At 39.4% G+C, this 16052-nt stretch overlaps 1 protein-coding gene across 12 annotated transcripts in view; it reads left to right on the forward strand.

Moving 5' to 3' along the window:
• Window positions 1-16052, forward strand: part of PPFIA2 (PTPRF interacting protein alpha 2) — a 480721-nt gene that overhangs the window by 371497 nt on the left and 93172 nt on the right. For all 12 annotated transcript variants that reach the window (XM_040344191.1, XM_040344192.1, XM_040344193.1 and 9 more), the window contains 4 exons: window positions 4942-5077; window positions 9026-9246; window positions 14844-15081; window positions 15310-15339. In XM_040344191.1, coding sequence (XP_040200125.1) covers window positions 4942-5077; window positions 9026-9246; window positions 14844-15081; window positions 15310-15339 — 625 coding nt within the window. The remainder of the gene's footprint in view (window positions 1-4941; window positions 5078-9025; window positions 9247-14843; window positions 15082-15309; window positions 15340-16052) is intronic.

The following is a 16052-nucleotide window of genomic DNA, read 5'->3' on the forward strand; positions in this document are numbered from 1 at the left end:
ATATATATATATATATATATATATATATATATATATATATATATATATATATATTTTTGTGATAAACATTTAGTGATATTGTCTTGAAAAAGTTTTTCAATTTTCTCTGCAATCTATAGACAAAAATAAGTAGCTTAATTAAAAATTGCATATTTTTTTCCTACTCTAATCAGTTTTGCAGAATATAAAAAAAATATGTTTATTGTATAATTTGCCTAGTTTATAATGACACTATAATTATGATTCTAGTACAGAATTTTTTTTTTTTTTTTTTTTTTTTTTATATTTTAAATGTTGCACATTGTTTTAATGTGACACTAAAAAGAAGAAACAAAAAATGTTTGATATAATTACATAGGCAGGTTGGCACGGCTGCTGCTTTAAGAGCTTAAGGGGGCGCACGCACCCACAGCGTAATGCCGGAGCCTATGCGACTGCGACGCCAGAGTCGATGCACGTGGTCGGCACCCAAGATGTCCGCCGGCAACCCGCTATTGCTCCTCAGAGAGCAATATTGGGGATCTGTCAATGTAAATATACCCCCTGTTCTGTAAGGGAAGTAGAGAGAGATCTGCCGTTCCTAGTGATCAGGAACAGTGATCTCTCTTTACTCCCAGTCAGTCCCATCCCTCCACAGTTAGAAACACCTCCCTAGGAAACACTTAACCACTTGATCACCCCCTAGTGTCAATTTTTAGCTCTGATCACTTTACAGATGTAAATGGTCTTAAAAAAGTGTAAAAAGTGTCCGATCTGTCTGCCACAATGTCGCAGTCCAGCTAAAATTCGCTGATCACCGTCATTACTAGTAAAAAAATAATAATAACAAAAATGCCATAAATATCTCCCCTATTTTGTAGACACTATAACTTTTGCAAAAACCAATCAATATACGCTTATTGCATTTTTTATTTTTTTACCAAAAGTATGTAGAAGAATACAGATTGTCCTAAACTGATGAAGAGGTTTTTTTTTTGGATAATTATAGCAAAACTTAAAAATATAGTTTTTTTTTTTCAAATTTGTCTATAGCCCAAAAAATAGAAACCGCAGAGATGATCAAATTCCACCAAAAGAAAGCTCTATGTGTAGGAAAAAAAGGACATCAATTTTGTGTAAAATGTTGCATGACTGCGTAATTGTCAGTTAAAGCGACGCAGTGCTATATCGCAAACAATGGCCTGTCATTAAGGGGGTAAATCCTTGTGGGGCTGAAGTGGTTAAGGAAGTCTATTCCACATTTTCACAGCTCTTACTGTGAAGAGACCTTTCCGTATTTAGAGATTAAATCTCTTTTCCTCTAGATGACCTTAAAGTGAATAACTCCACACCAATTTCACTATATGGACCCCCTTATGAATTTGTATATGTTGATCATATCCCCCTTTAATCTCCTCTTCCCAAGCAAGAATAAATTCAGTTCTTCTAATCTTTCCTTGTAGCTTAGCTCCTCCATGTCTCTTATCAGTTTGATTGCCCTTCTCTGCACTTTCTCCAGTTCCCCGAAATCCTTTTTGAGAACTGGTGCCCAAAACTGAACTGCATATTGCAGATGAGGTCTAATTAATGATTTGTACAGGGGGTAAAATGTTGAAATCAGGAGTCAGATCATCACAGAGTGGAGCTGTGGATATGAACTTAAAAAATATACAGTGCCACGTCCCGATAACTCAGATTGAACAAAATATATATAGAAGATGATGGACTTTGTAGGTATATTAGAATAAAAGTTGAATATTTATTGAAAAAAGGACATAAACATTATTTAAAAAACACACATATAAGTGACAATTAGGGACGTTCCTAAGAAGGCCTGAGAACACAAAGTTGCATAATACAAACACCTACAACCTAAAAGGTACAGTAAAAAAAGTAGAGGACTACACAGTCACCTCCTACTAATAATTATAAAATAAGCCCTAAGGTTTGTAGAAGGCTATATCATGTGAAGCTCGACATGTTGCGCATTATTGGAAAGAACGCTTCTTCAGGAGCTTTTGACAAGTTATTCCAAACGTGGAGGGTGAATAGAGACAGGCGGAGGGTAGATCAGTAGTCAAGAAATACAAGCAGGTGCACAGGGGGTGATCCTTTTCTTAATTCGTACAGAGCCTATTCAATAGATTCTGAAGGAAATCCTTAGATAAAGTACTGTCTAGGAGTTTAGTATGGAAATAAGTACAATCAAAGGAACCACTTGCTGATGGGCACTGCTAGTGATAACATAGTAAGGGACATTCCCATTAGTTGAAAAAGTATGGAAAAGGCTTCTCCAAAAACGGAATCGTAGAAGATGTTACATCCAAAGATTCCTCAGCATAGGGGAGAACTGTTCTTCACACGATACATCACCTTCTACAAACCTTAGGGGTTTTCCCAAAAAATTATTAGTAGGAAGTGACTGTGTAGTCCTCTACTTTCATTCAGTGTACCTTTAGGTTGTAGGTGTTTGTGTTATGCAACTTAGTGTTCTCAGGCCTTCTTAGGAACGGCCCTAATTGTCACTTATACTGTATGTGGGTTTTTAAATAATGTTTATGTCCTTTTTTCAATAAATATTCAACTTTTATTCTAATATGCCTACAAAGGGGTAAAATTATATCTCTGTCTCTGCAGTCCATACCTCTCTTAATACAAGAAAGGACTTTGCTCACTTTGGAAACCAGAGCTTGTCATTGCATGCCATTATTGAGCTTATGATCTACCAAAACCCCCCATATCCTTCTCCACCATTGATTTCCCCAATTGTACTCCCTCTAGTATGTATGATGCATGCATATTCTTACCCCTCAAGTGCATAACGTTACATTTATCTACATTAAAACTCATCTGCCACATAGTTGCCCAATTAAACAGAGCATTGAGGTTGTCTTGTAAGTTGGAGACATCCTGCAAGGACGTTATTCCACTGCATAGCTTGGTGTGATCTGCAAAGACTGAAATTGTACTTTTAATCCCAAACCATATATCATTCATAAAGATATGAAAAAGTAAGGGTCCCAGCACTGTACCTTGGGGTACACCACTGATAACCTTAGACCATTCAGAGTAAGAATCATTAACCACTAATCTCTGAATTCTATCTTTAACCAGTTTTCTATCTATTTACAAATTGATCTTTCGTAGCCTGTAGACTTTACCTTACGCATGAGCGGTGTGTGGGGAACTGTGTCAAACGCTTTTGCAAAATCCAAGTTTACCACGTCCACAGCCACCCCTCGGTCTAAGGTTTTACTAATCTTCTCATAAAAAAAAAATCTGATTTGTTTGACAACTTCTGTTGCTTAAAATAAGAAGTCATCTACTATATGTGGTCTTTTATTAAACTGTCCAGTATTTTCCCAACTATATAAGGTAAACTAACAGATCTATTTTTACTTGGTAAAGGCTTGGATCCCTTTTTAAATACAGGCACCACATTGTCCTTACTCCCAATCCAGTGGTTCTTTTGCAGTCATTAAAGAGTCAGAAAAAGTTACATCACATTGCACTGACATTCTGGCCCCATAACATTCTGCATCACTAAAATCAGTTCCACAAAATACCTCACAAGATGACCACAGGTAACCCAAGGGTTGGGAAGAACAGATTTTGTGATGGGGAGTCCCTTGCCACTCTGTGTTGCCAGAAATGGTTGGTGATCCCTTTGAAGCAAATTAATGGTTCCCACCAAACCCCAGCTGTAAACTATTCAGCTGTTTTTACTATACTTTCTGCCTCAAATTAAATAATGCATATGGCTAGGTTCACACTGCTGAAATCCGATTTTGATCCGACTTTAATTGTGAGTTTGAAGTGTATATTGGATGCAACTTGAATGCTACTTTGACGTTGTTTGCATATTGGGGCCAACTTTTTCCAAAATCACTTGTTGAGTTGCATTAGGGTGAACAGGCACCAATGAAATAAAAATGATTTCCATTGTGCTGCAATTTTGTGTGACTCAAGTCACATCTGAAATCTCACTAATGTGAACAGAGCCTTATTGCCTTTTCTCCTCCCCCTCTTTATTTTTACTCTTTAAGGGCCAGATTCACGTAGAAGTGCGGCGGCATAACGTATCGTAGATACGTTACACCGCCGCAAGTTTTCATCGCAAGTGCCTGATTCACAAAGCACTTGCAATGAAAACCTACGCCGGCGGCCTCCGGCGTAAGCCTGCGTAATTCAAAGGGGCGTGTGTCATTTAAATTAGGCGCACTCCAGCGCCGGACCTACTGCGCATGCTCGAAATTCCCACCATGCTTTGCACAAAGTGACGTCATTTTTTTGAACGGCGACGTGCGTAGCGTACTTCCATATTCCCGGACGTCTTACGCAAGAAAAAAACATTTTGAATTTCGACGTGGGAACAACGGCCATACTTTAACATGGGCTGTGTAAAGTTAGAGCAGCTAAAACAACGACTAACTTTGCGACGGGAAACTAGACTAGCAGCGACGTAGCGAACGCGAAAAACCGCTGTGGATCACCGTAAGTACTAATTTGCATACCCAACGCTGGTTTACGCCGCAAACTCCCCCCAGCGGCGGCCGCGGTATGGCATCCTAAGATCCGACAGTGTAAAACAATTACACCTGTCGGATCTTAGGGCAAACTATGCGTAACTGATTCTATGAATCAGTCGCATAGTTAGGAAGCCCCTAAAACAGAGATACGACGGCGTATCAGGAGATACGCCGTCGTATCTCTTTTGTGAATCTGGCCCTAACTTCCTGTCTCCTGAATGTATCCTATCCCTTCTCCTCTCATCTGCTCTCCCCTTCTCTCCTTCCCTTGGTAATCTTAGAGAATTATTCTTAGTGTATCCATTTGATCATGTGTTGTGTACCAAATCTAGTAGGCACTGTCGTTTTACATTAAAGCTACTGTATATAGTGACATCTACAGGCTAAAGGTATGTACACCACATCTTAGTGACAAGTTTTGCATTTCTCTTAGGTCTCATCTGGAATCATCAGCAGAATTGAGATACTCTGTTGGTTCATTGGTAGATACGCAGCCAGACTACCGTTCAGCTAAAGTCATAAGGAGGTCACGTAGAGGAAGAATAGGAGTAAGAAGAGAAGAACCAAAGGTCTGATATTTGATGTAGATATTTTGTATGCATGTGCTAGTGTAATTGCTGTGAGGCGTTGAGTTCGATTTACTAAAAAACAAATAGGCTGTTCACTTTGCAAGGGAAGTTGCACATTGCATAAGAGCTTAGGGGATTTGGTAAAATTTTACTTCGCAAAAGAATACCCAATCATGTGCAAAAAACAAACAAAAAACAAAACAGTGGTAATGCTTGCACATGATTGTATGATGGAAGTTATCAGAGCTTAATTAAAGCATTTGTTACCCCAACACATTATTTTACTTATATGTGCTTGCTGTACCATGTACTTGTATGAGAACATATCCTTTTCTGTTTGTATTGCTTCTTTTGTGTGAAATTCCTGGTGTTCCTGTCAGTTCTTCGGCTTTCCTATTAAAAATTGACCACACTAAGCAGGTGAGCACACAGTGGTCAGTGCTCTAGCTATGCTGGGAACTCAGTGTGCTCTCCTGCAATGGTCAGACATGTCTTTACACGCCCCCGCTGCACAGCCACTCACTGGGAAGCTCAGTGTGCTGCTGCTGCTGCGGCTTCTCCTCCTCCCAGATCTCATGCAGCTGAGAACAGAGGGAATGTGATCACTGAGGGAAGATAGGTATTTATATATTTTTTCTTTATATCTATGTAAAAAATGTTTGCCTTTAATTTCTATTTCAAACTGAATGGGTTGTTTTACAAGTTGATAATTTACAATCACTTTAAACGGTGGGGTAGATCCCATTGCAAAGTGAACAACCCAATTTACATTTAGTAAATCAACTTTCTTCTGTCTTTAACAAGAAAGTACATTTCTCTGTATTCACACAGCTTGATTCTGATGGCCAAAACAGAACTATTGCTGAATAAGGGAATAATCTGCTTTCACTGCAGCCTGGTACTGTGGTTGGAAGATGAAGACATTTTACATGCACATGAACTTTAAGGCCCCATACACACGAGAGGATTTATCCGCGGATACGGTCCAGTGGACCGTTTCCACGGATAAATCCTCTCAAGGATTTCCGCGGATTTCTATGCACACACCATCGCATTGAAATCCGCGCCAAAATCCTCTGGCGATGACGTGTCGCGCCGTCATATAAGGAATTCCACGCATGCGTCGAATCATTACGACGCATGCGGAGGATCCCTTCGGACGGATGGATCCGGTGAGTCTGTACAGACCAGCGGATCCATCCGTTGGGATGGACTCCAGCAGATGGATATGTTCTGCATGTCAGCAAATATTCGATCTGCTGGAATCCATCCCAGGGGAGAAATATCCGCGGAAAAAGATCCGCTGGCGTGTACACACCATAGGATCTATCCGCTGAAACCCATTTGCTGGGATTTATCTGCGGATGGATTCTATGGTGTGTACGGGGCCTAATGGCATCCCAGTCTTATGCTGGCCATGCACTATTTGAAAATTAGGCCGAAATTCGGTCATTTAGACAGTTTGTTTGTTTTTCGGACAGTTAATGGGCACAAAATCGATAATCGTTGGGATGTTTTTGAGCGGACAAAACGAAGGACAAGTTTGGAAATTTTCTGCCGAACTAATTATATATTGAAAGGTTAATGTGTTTCTCGTCCTCACTGTCTGCACTAGGTATATGTAAAAAAAACACAAACCAATTTTTTTTTATTTATGTTCTCTGAACGTTTTATTGGTCAATACATTTAGTTGTTCGAAAATGGGTTTGGACGATTTTTCGTATAGTGTATGGCCAGCATTAGTCCGTATGGTTCAATATTGAGTTGGCCCACCCCTTGCAGCTATAACCGCTTCAACTCCTCTTGGAAGGCTGTCCACAAGGTTTAGGAGTGTGTGTATAGGAATGTATGGACTTTGCTTTGCACACTGGTCCAAATCATTAGGTGGTGGGGGGTTATGGTGTGGGGTTGTTTTTCAGGGGTTGGGCTTGGTCCCTCAGTTTCAGTGAAAGGAACTCTTAAGGCATCAGCATCCCAAGACATGTTGGACAATCTCATGCTCCCAAACTTGTAGGAACAGTTTGGGGATGGCCCTTTCCTGTTCCAACATGACTGCGCACCAGTGCGTAAAGCAAGGTCCATAAAGACATGGATGAGCCAGTTTGGGGTGGAGGAATTTGACTGGCCTGCACAGAGTCCTTACTTCAGCCTGATAGAACACCTTTGGGATGAATTAGAGCGGAGACTGTGAGCCAAGTCTTCTCGTTCACATCAGTGCCTAACCTCCGAAATGCACTTCTGGAAGAATGGTCAAACATTCCCACAGACACATTCCTAAACCTTGTGAACAGCCTTACTAGAAGAGTTGAAATTGTTACAGCTGCAAAGGGTGGGCCAACTCAATATTGAACCCTACAGACTAAGACTGGGATGCCATTAAAGTTCATGTGCGTGTAAAGGCAGGTGGCCCAATACTTTTGGTAAGTGTATATACGGTAGGTAAAGGCAGCATCAAGCCAAAAAATAAAAATGGTGTATATTGTTGTTAACCAACCCTTAAATGTGGTGGGTGCATTTGTGTTCTTATTTTTATGCTATTTTTCCTTTTATTTTTTCCTGATGACCCTGCAAGTACCACACTTCCTATCTAAAGCTTTGTACACACGATCAGATTTCCATCGGACAAATCCGTGGAATTTTGTGCGAAGGGCGTTGGCCGTGAACTTGTTCTGCATGCAGACGACAGAACTTTTTCAGCCAACATGCACAAAACTACATGTTTTTTCTGCTCTTTATTGCCACCCTTTGGGCAACTTCTGCTAATGTTGTATTATGGTTAGCATTGGTTCGGAGCGTGCATGTTTGTACTTTGGATTCAAGTATGTAGACCCCTCACAAGGGCCCCTAGCAATAGAATTAATGTATAATATACAAATGAGTATTTAATCAGTGCTCATATAAATTATGAAAATACCATAACTAATGCATAGATAAAATGTGAATATGGTATGGGTAAAAACGTGGAAACAGCTAATAAGCCTCTAAAGAGGTCCTATGAATATTATAATGTGAAGGGTGAATAAAAGTGCTTCAGTCTTTTACCGTGCAAATAAGATATAGCAGGTGTCTCTTCTTTCCATGCAGTGACACCTCTGTGCAAGATGGCCTCTCACCTTACTGCTGTAAGGTAACAGCATATGTGAATAAATGATCCAATTTCTTCTGTGGGTCCTCCTATGGATGGCTGGTAGTTCTCAGGTGTTGGTAATCCCAGCTACCTTTAGGGGTCCTTCTCTAATTTTCCATTGGTTAATGCTCTGTAGTGTATAATGGCTCTTCTATAGTGGTATAAGGGTCCTCTCACACTCACTTATTGAGGGTAGGAGGGATGAAGGGGAATACCCAAATAGTTTAGTAAAGTTTAGGTAAAAATGTGTTGGTAAAAGCTAGCAATATAAATACTCATTTGTAACACAATGGTACACTGCATATCATCCATGAGCAGTGCGCCTGTCAATTAATCCCGACGTGTATCATCACAGTCAGGTTACTTCATCAGGGATTCCCCCGATGCCCCTAAATGAAGTTAGGGGCATCAGCTATTAGCAGTAGAACATATTTTTTTCAAATGTTAGGATAGGGAAACAAAATTTACATTGTGTATTTAAAATGTATATTTCTGTTTGATTGTTAAAATTAGTGGTGCACAAATGATTATGAAAGCCAGGCAAACTGCAAATGTTTCAATTCTTCTGAATATATGCATGGTTGCCTAACTTCAGAAATCCATACATCTGTGCAAACCTATGGTGCAAGCAAATAGACATCAGAATCAAAAAGTGATTATTAGTAATTGTTTTGATTCTGTTATCCCTTATTAAGGTATTAGGAAATAATTTTGGGGTGTAGATTCCAGAAGCTTGTTGCTATGAAATAAAAAAATACAAATGTATATGTGCCTGACACAAAATTAATTTTTTTGTTTTGCCACAATTTTTTTCTAAACAGGTGAAGTCTCTAGGGGACCATGAATGGAATCGAACACAGCAAATGGGAGTGCTTAGCAGTCTTCCCTTTGAAAGTGATACGGAGATGTCTGATATAGATGATGATGATCGTGAAACGATTTTCAGTTCCATGGACCTTTTATCTCCAGGTGGACATTCTGATGCTCAGACATTGGCAATGATGCTTCAAGAGCAGTTAGATGCTATTAACAAAGAAATAAGGTATTTTTTTTCTTGATATTATATACTTTTTATCTGTAGTTATTTTGTTATAAACACAAGTGATCCAAGTGATCCCAAAGGAGAAAGGATGCAATCTTGTTTGCTTGTCAGAAGTCTACACCACCATCAAAAAGTTTTAAGTTGGCGCTACATACCGTATTTATCGGCGTATAAAGCCTTGTACACACGACCGAGGAACTCGACGGGCGAAACACATCGTTTTCCTCGTCGAGTTCCTTGTTAGGCTGTCGAGGAACTCAACAAGGCAAGTTTCTCCATTCCCGTCGAGGAAAAAGAAGACATGCTCTCTTTTTGGCTCGATGGGACCCTCTGCAGTTTTCTCGTCGAAAAATGTTTCTTGCTGGTTTTTGCCGAGAAACTCAGTCATGTGTATGAGGCCTTACACGCACAGGTGTATAACACGCACCCTAACTTTAAGAGGGAAGTTTCAGGAAAAAAACTTTCCACAGCCCCCTGCGTATAACACACAGGCACAGTTTACCCTCTATTTTCTGGGTAAAAAAAGTGAGTGTTATACGCCAATAAATACAGTATTTATTTATTATGACCCCAATGTGCTATATGGTCTGGAAAAGTCCAGAAGGTATACTGAGATATTGTGTTACATAACCCCAAAGAAAGTGTTTTAATTCAACACCAATTAATATGTATTATATCAACAAGCCTAACATTATGACCATATACAAACATATATTTGTTCCATAAGGAAATAATACAGTGGTGCAGAATCTTTTCTATGTTTACAGGGGTGCTAGAAAACAAAGAAAGTACCTCTTCTCTTGCATGCCTCAAGTTTCCCCAGAGCAGTCAGAATTATGTGATAAAAAGGAAACAAACCTTTATCTAATTTGCTATAGCCATGCTTCAGCTAAGTAGGGAAAGACATTTTGGGGTTGATTTACTAATACTAGAGAGTGCAAAATTTGGTGTAGCTCTGCATAGAAACCAATCGGCCTCCAGGTTTTTTGTCAAAGCATAATCGAACAAGCTAAAGTTAGAAGTTGAATGGATGCCATGCACAGCTGCACCAGATTTCGCGCTCTCCAGTTTTGGTAAATCAATCCCTTTGACTGGTCCTGACAGCACTGCAATGTAAATGAGATTTTAGTGGTCTGCTCAACTATGACTGACCTTACCCTGTCCACTCTGCAGGGCCAAGTTTTAACCTGTGGAGCTTGTAGGCATACTCATTTTGGTGCCCTAAGTAACACCTCTCTGGCTAGAAACATCTATTTTACTTAGAGCATTTCCTTGTTGCCTTGGACCTAACCTGGTTTGTAATGATGTTCTAATATTTAAATAACTATGGGATAAAACTATTCCTAGTGATAGATAGGGATTCACTTTAAAACAGGACAAGCACATAAGCAAAACTATTCTGGTTCCCAGGATTAGCTGTTCTACATGTAAGCAGCCTTCCAGCTACAAAAATAAGACAAAGCCAGATCTTATAGATGTTTACAGTTCTGCCTAAGATTTTTTTTATTTTTTTATGCCAGCTTGAGTATTTTCTTAAAGTATTTAGTGTAAATACTGAAAATAAGGACAATAAAGCATTGGTCGGAATATACCGTTTTTTGGTATCGCATATAATTTAACAGCAGAACAGAGTTGAAGACAGGTCAGTGGATTACCTTTACAATAGCTAAAATGTCAACTCTGCTTGCACCAGCAGCACCTGGAACAAACCTGGGAACTGACATGCTGGTGACATTTGCAATTGGCTTTTTTACTTTGAGAGGACTAAGTTACAGTGACTGTGTTTCTGAGCTATTTTTATTTTTGGCACTCCTGCTTCTTTGCCTGTGGCAACTGTACAAAAACATCCTGCTTCTGTCCAATTTATAGCTAAATGCACATAGAAAGCAAGTATCTATGTGAGTGTAGGTGAATTGCCTGTATATCCAAAATTCCTGTTTTTTCAAACATCAAGAAGGGTGTCCAAACTCCATGTTTATCTAGGTTCAAAACCTGCACAATCATGCACAATCAGAATATGCAACCAGCATAATTAAATTGAAACATTTTCATAGGTTTACTATGATTACTGCTTGTATTTAACCAAAATTACAAAGTATCATCCCTAGAACATGTCTATATTAGACATCTGTTGTGACATCACATAGGTGTGAGGAAAGCCAGGGTGATGAATGACACTGGACCACAAATATTGTAGCTCTAAGGAAGGGGGTAATTGCCCAGTTTACAGAGTGTGCTTAGGTATATGACCCCTCCACTTGCCTGAAATCTGCCAGATCGTACAACAATTATTATACAGTTTATATTTTTAGACACATTCAAAAGAAAAGCAACTAGTGGCATGTGCCTATAACCTTTAAAAGGACGAAAGTGAGGAAATATTATATTTACCGTATTTATCGGTGTATAACACGCACTGGCAAAAAAAATAAAAAAATAAATAAACCACTTAGAAGCAAAATAATGGTCAGTGTCCATCTGCAGCCTGTGTGTCCCTCTGCAGCCTGTGTGTCCCTCTGCAGCCTGATGCCCATTTGCAGACTCACCATCTCCTCATACAGCCATCATCTCATACAGCCGTCATCTCCTGTTCACTCGGAGTCAGCAGTCACATACACAGTCCCGCCTCCGCCATCAGCCTGTGTGTCCCTTTGCAGCCTGGTGCCCATTTGCAGACTCACCATCTCCTCATACAGCCGTCATCTCTTGTTCACTCAGGATCAGCAGTCACATACACAGTCCCACCTCCGCCATCAGCATTGGTCCAGCTCCTGTGATTAATTGAACACTGCTCCAATGCCGGTTGGTGGAGGCAGGACTGTGTGTGTGTCGTCAGAGCCGAGTAAACGGAAGATGACGGCTCGGTGAATTGCAGCGGCACTTGTTCCCCTCCGAGTTCGAGGTGCACTATCGGTGTATAACACGCACCTGTAATTTCCCCCCTATTTTCAGGGGGAAAAGGTGCGTGTTATACGCCAATAAATAGGGTAATTGTTTCTTTGCAATGTGAGTTCCGCCTTGCATTCAAATAGTTTTATTTTCCCCCTGAGACTTAAAGTGGCACTAAAAGCAAAATAACAAATGATATACTTGACCTCTCACTAGCATTAAAGGAATTATTCTATGGTCACAGCATACACTCTCATTTTATTAACACAAGCATTGTAATACCAGTAAAAACAATAGTTATTTTTCGAAAAATCGCTTTTTTTTTTGTGAGTTCTGCATGTCTCCTGTCTAAGGACTCCATGGTACCTTGCTGCTTACAAACAGTGATTCTTGTGCTGACTTCGCCTCCCAAAACTCCTCCCCTCAGCACCTCTGTAGTCCAGGAGGCAGGCTCTATATAATGTGTGACACAGAAGTGCCTATTCACGGGGGAATTGTGAAAATGTTACTGAATTCAAGGAAGTAAATGTTTGGGAATCTTCATAAAGTAAGTTTACAATCTGCAGTATTTCTCAGATAAATGAGAGTAGGCTAGAAATGATTGAAATACAATGTGGAAATTAATATATAATTTTATATTTTGAGTTTAGATATGTTTTAATGAATCAGACTTTGTTTTTCTGAGGTCCCTCTCTAGCTTAGTTTTTTTTGTATCCTTTTGTTATTTTTCAACTTCCTTTAACAAACCAAACTGTGCAATAAAAGTGGAATTTAGAGGGTGAGACAAACCAATTACCAATTATGGGTGCCTACAATTGTCATCCTTTATTTATTTGTTAAAACCTTTATACCAAAAGGAAAAAATATATCTGTAACTATAAGTTAGCTGGAGTTAAACCGTTACTAAACCCACAACAGTAAAATCAGTCTGTATTAGGCAGTAAAGCATGCTTGTTATACTCACTGTGGAACCTAAGGGGTTAATCCTTTTCATTGTGTAAAAAGGCTTCTGTCTTTTCTGATCCCACCCCTTCTTCCACTGTCCCCAATCTATCTCCTGTTCATACAGAGCCTTGGAATCACTTTGCACTTTGTGTATTGCTAGAGAGTTTTTTGTTTTCTTGGGAGGGTTCTTGTGATCAGCACAGGGCCAATCAGCACTGTCCAGACAGAGGGTCAGGGGTCCTGCAGCCTCATAGGTCAGTCAGAGTAGAATGAAAACTCCTCTTTAACCAGACACTGATCTATGTCACAAGACTTCTGATGGGAAAAGGTATTAAGCAGTTTATATAAACTAAAATAATTGCATTTCCATGTTCTGTGCAGGCTCCTAGGTTTAGTGACACTTTAAGCTTTAAGTCATTAGGCATTTAATTAAGTGATACAAAAGGAAAAAATAAATAAAAATCATGTCAAACTTACCTGCTCGGTGCAGTGGTTTTTCACAGAGTGGTTTTGGTCCATCGTTGGCACTCCTGGCTTCTCCCCCCTGCCAAGTAACCCCATAGCAAGCTGCTTGTTAGGGTTGCACTCATGCATGCTTGTTTCCAAGCCAGCTTTGTGTGTCCATTGGCACACAGAGTGTGGCATGGCCCTGTCCCCTGCTCCCTCCCACGGACTGTGATTGATGCTTTGTCTCAGCCAATGGGGAGGGAGAGCAGCTGCTCTTGTGCACATAACTGGATTTAGATCAGACTCAGGTAAGTGTACTGGCTAGATCACCGGGTAAAAATAAAGGGGAAAAAGCCCCCCCCCCAAAAAAAAAACGAATGTAGCCACCACATTTAAGGATTGGGGAGCTGCAACATATTACATTTTTGTTTGGGGTGTAAAACTACTTTAAGTGCAGCATTCTTCTCAGTATTTTTACTTGATAATGTGCATGGTTAAGCCAATGTGTTGATATACAGATGAGGTGAGTGTTGTGTTTACTGTAATGCTTAGACAATTCAGAAGATGGCAGCAAATTTCAGCGCCTAGTAGGATAGGTGATAAAGGAGTCAGCGGGTACAAATGCAAAACTGATATCAGCAGGTAGAATTTAGGTGAAATTTAATGGGTAGATTTAGTGGCCCAATATTTCAGATGGCCCATTTGCAAAATACTGCGTTTGTATCCTGCTGTTACATTAAACCATTTTTTAATTGTTAGCCGAATGGGGAACACAAGCTACTGCTTGGATGTTAAATCTTTAGATAATTAGCGCTCATGCATTTAGTCTTTTTGTCCAACAGAGGCTCTGCCGCTAGTCTGGGTGACATAAAGTAGTCAATAAATGACCCTTTCTAAAAAAAAAATATGTATTTTCTGTGCATCTTTTAAACTGGTTTAAATAAAAATGCATGCAGATGTGTAATCCAGGGTTAAATTGGTTTACAGTTTCTGAATGCTGTAGACAGAAGTGATTCTCGCTCCTCAGGGATAGTGATGAGCTAAGTAGGCATGAAATCTTGGCACATATCTTTCAGCCGAGTTACACAAACTATGTTATGATCCTGCTCTCTAAGTGGGGAGACCTGTCGAAAAGTCTCTGATGCAATTGATGTCAAAAAGACCTTTAATTATGTACAGACCTTTCATAGACGCAGGTTGGAGATGGAATGGATAAATTGGTTCTCAGCACTGACAGACCAAGATCTGAGTTTATTTTCTCTTTTGTGGATAAGGCACTTGCATTGAAAATAAATGTTCTTTTGTTTTTTAACCAGACTCATTCAGGAAGAAAAAGAGTCTACGGAACTAAGAGCAGAAGAGATAGAGAACAGAGTTGCCAGCGTTAGCTTGGAGGGACTTAACTTGGCCAGAATGCACCCAGGTACCTCGATAACTGGCTCAGTGACTGCTTCGTCGTTAGCAAGTTCATCACCTCCAAGCGGACATTCCACACCTAAACTCACACCACGTAGCCCTGCAAGGGAGATGGATCGCATGGGAGTTATGACACTAGTAAGTTGCGAATTTAGCATTATTTTACAGCTTTTGATTCATGACTAGAGGTTTATCACTTCCAGATATTTTTCAGAAAGTCACTGTTGCTCTTTATTGTACATTGATATCAATTAGATTGCTTCATAACAAACATACTCTGTCAACTAGTTTTAATGTTTTCGTTTTGTGTGATTTATTTTACTACCACTATAATACTAATGCTGTTTGTTTTTTTTATAAATTTAGCCTAGTGACTTGCGGAAGCATCGACGAAAGGTAATGTTGTCACTTTTATATTTAGTAAACCTAAATAATGCTTAGAAAAATTACCATTTGTCTATGTTTTAGAGCTGGATTCATTCTGAAACCAAGCCAGGCAAATATTCTGTCCACTGGCATGAATGTTTATGGCCATTCCACAGTACTATATGTCAAGGGACCTGCACATTGGAGTGATTTCTGTATTTGACTTGAACATTTAAAGATAATTTAGCATTTAAATTGTTGTGTAACTATTAACAAAATCATGTATAATGATTTAATATATCACTGGTAGTAATTTGTTACATTTAGCTAACAACTAAATCTTCAGTTTGGATTTACATTTTTCACATGATAGTCAGCATTAACTGTGGTTGTAAAGTGTGTGTGTGATTTAAAAATAGTTCCCCATGATTTAGCATGTCCTGTTTTTTTGATAAGGGAACAACTTGGAAGAAGATCAGGACAGGCTAATAAACCACAAGGGTGGTTTGGAACTTATGATTGAGGATTATTAGCAATAAATGGATATTGTAAAGCCAGCCTCATGATTTGGTCACCAATACCTTGGGGTTGAAAATAAAAATGCATTGACATCACCGGCTTATTGTTGTAAACTTTACTGCAGAAGTGTTTCTTCTCCCAAACACTAGCAGCATCAGCCTCAACTCAACTCAAATTTCACCTGTTTAAAAACTTTTAAATAGAATTTTTCAAAAAGCAAATTA

The sequence above is a fragment of the Rana temporaria genome, chromosome 3 (assembly GCF_905171775.1).
Source record: "Rana temporaria chromosome 3, aRanTem1.1, whole genome shotgun sequence".
NCBI lineage: Eukaryota > Metazoa > Chordata > Amphibia > Anura > Ranidae > Rana > Rana temporaria.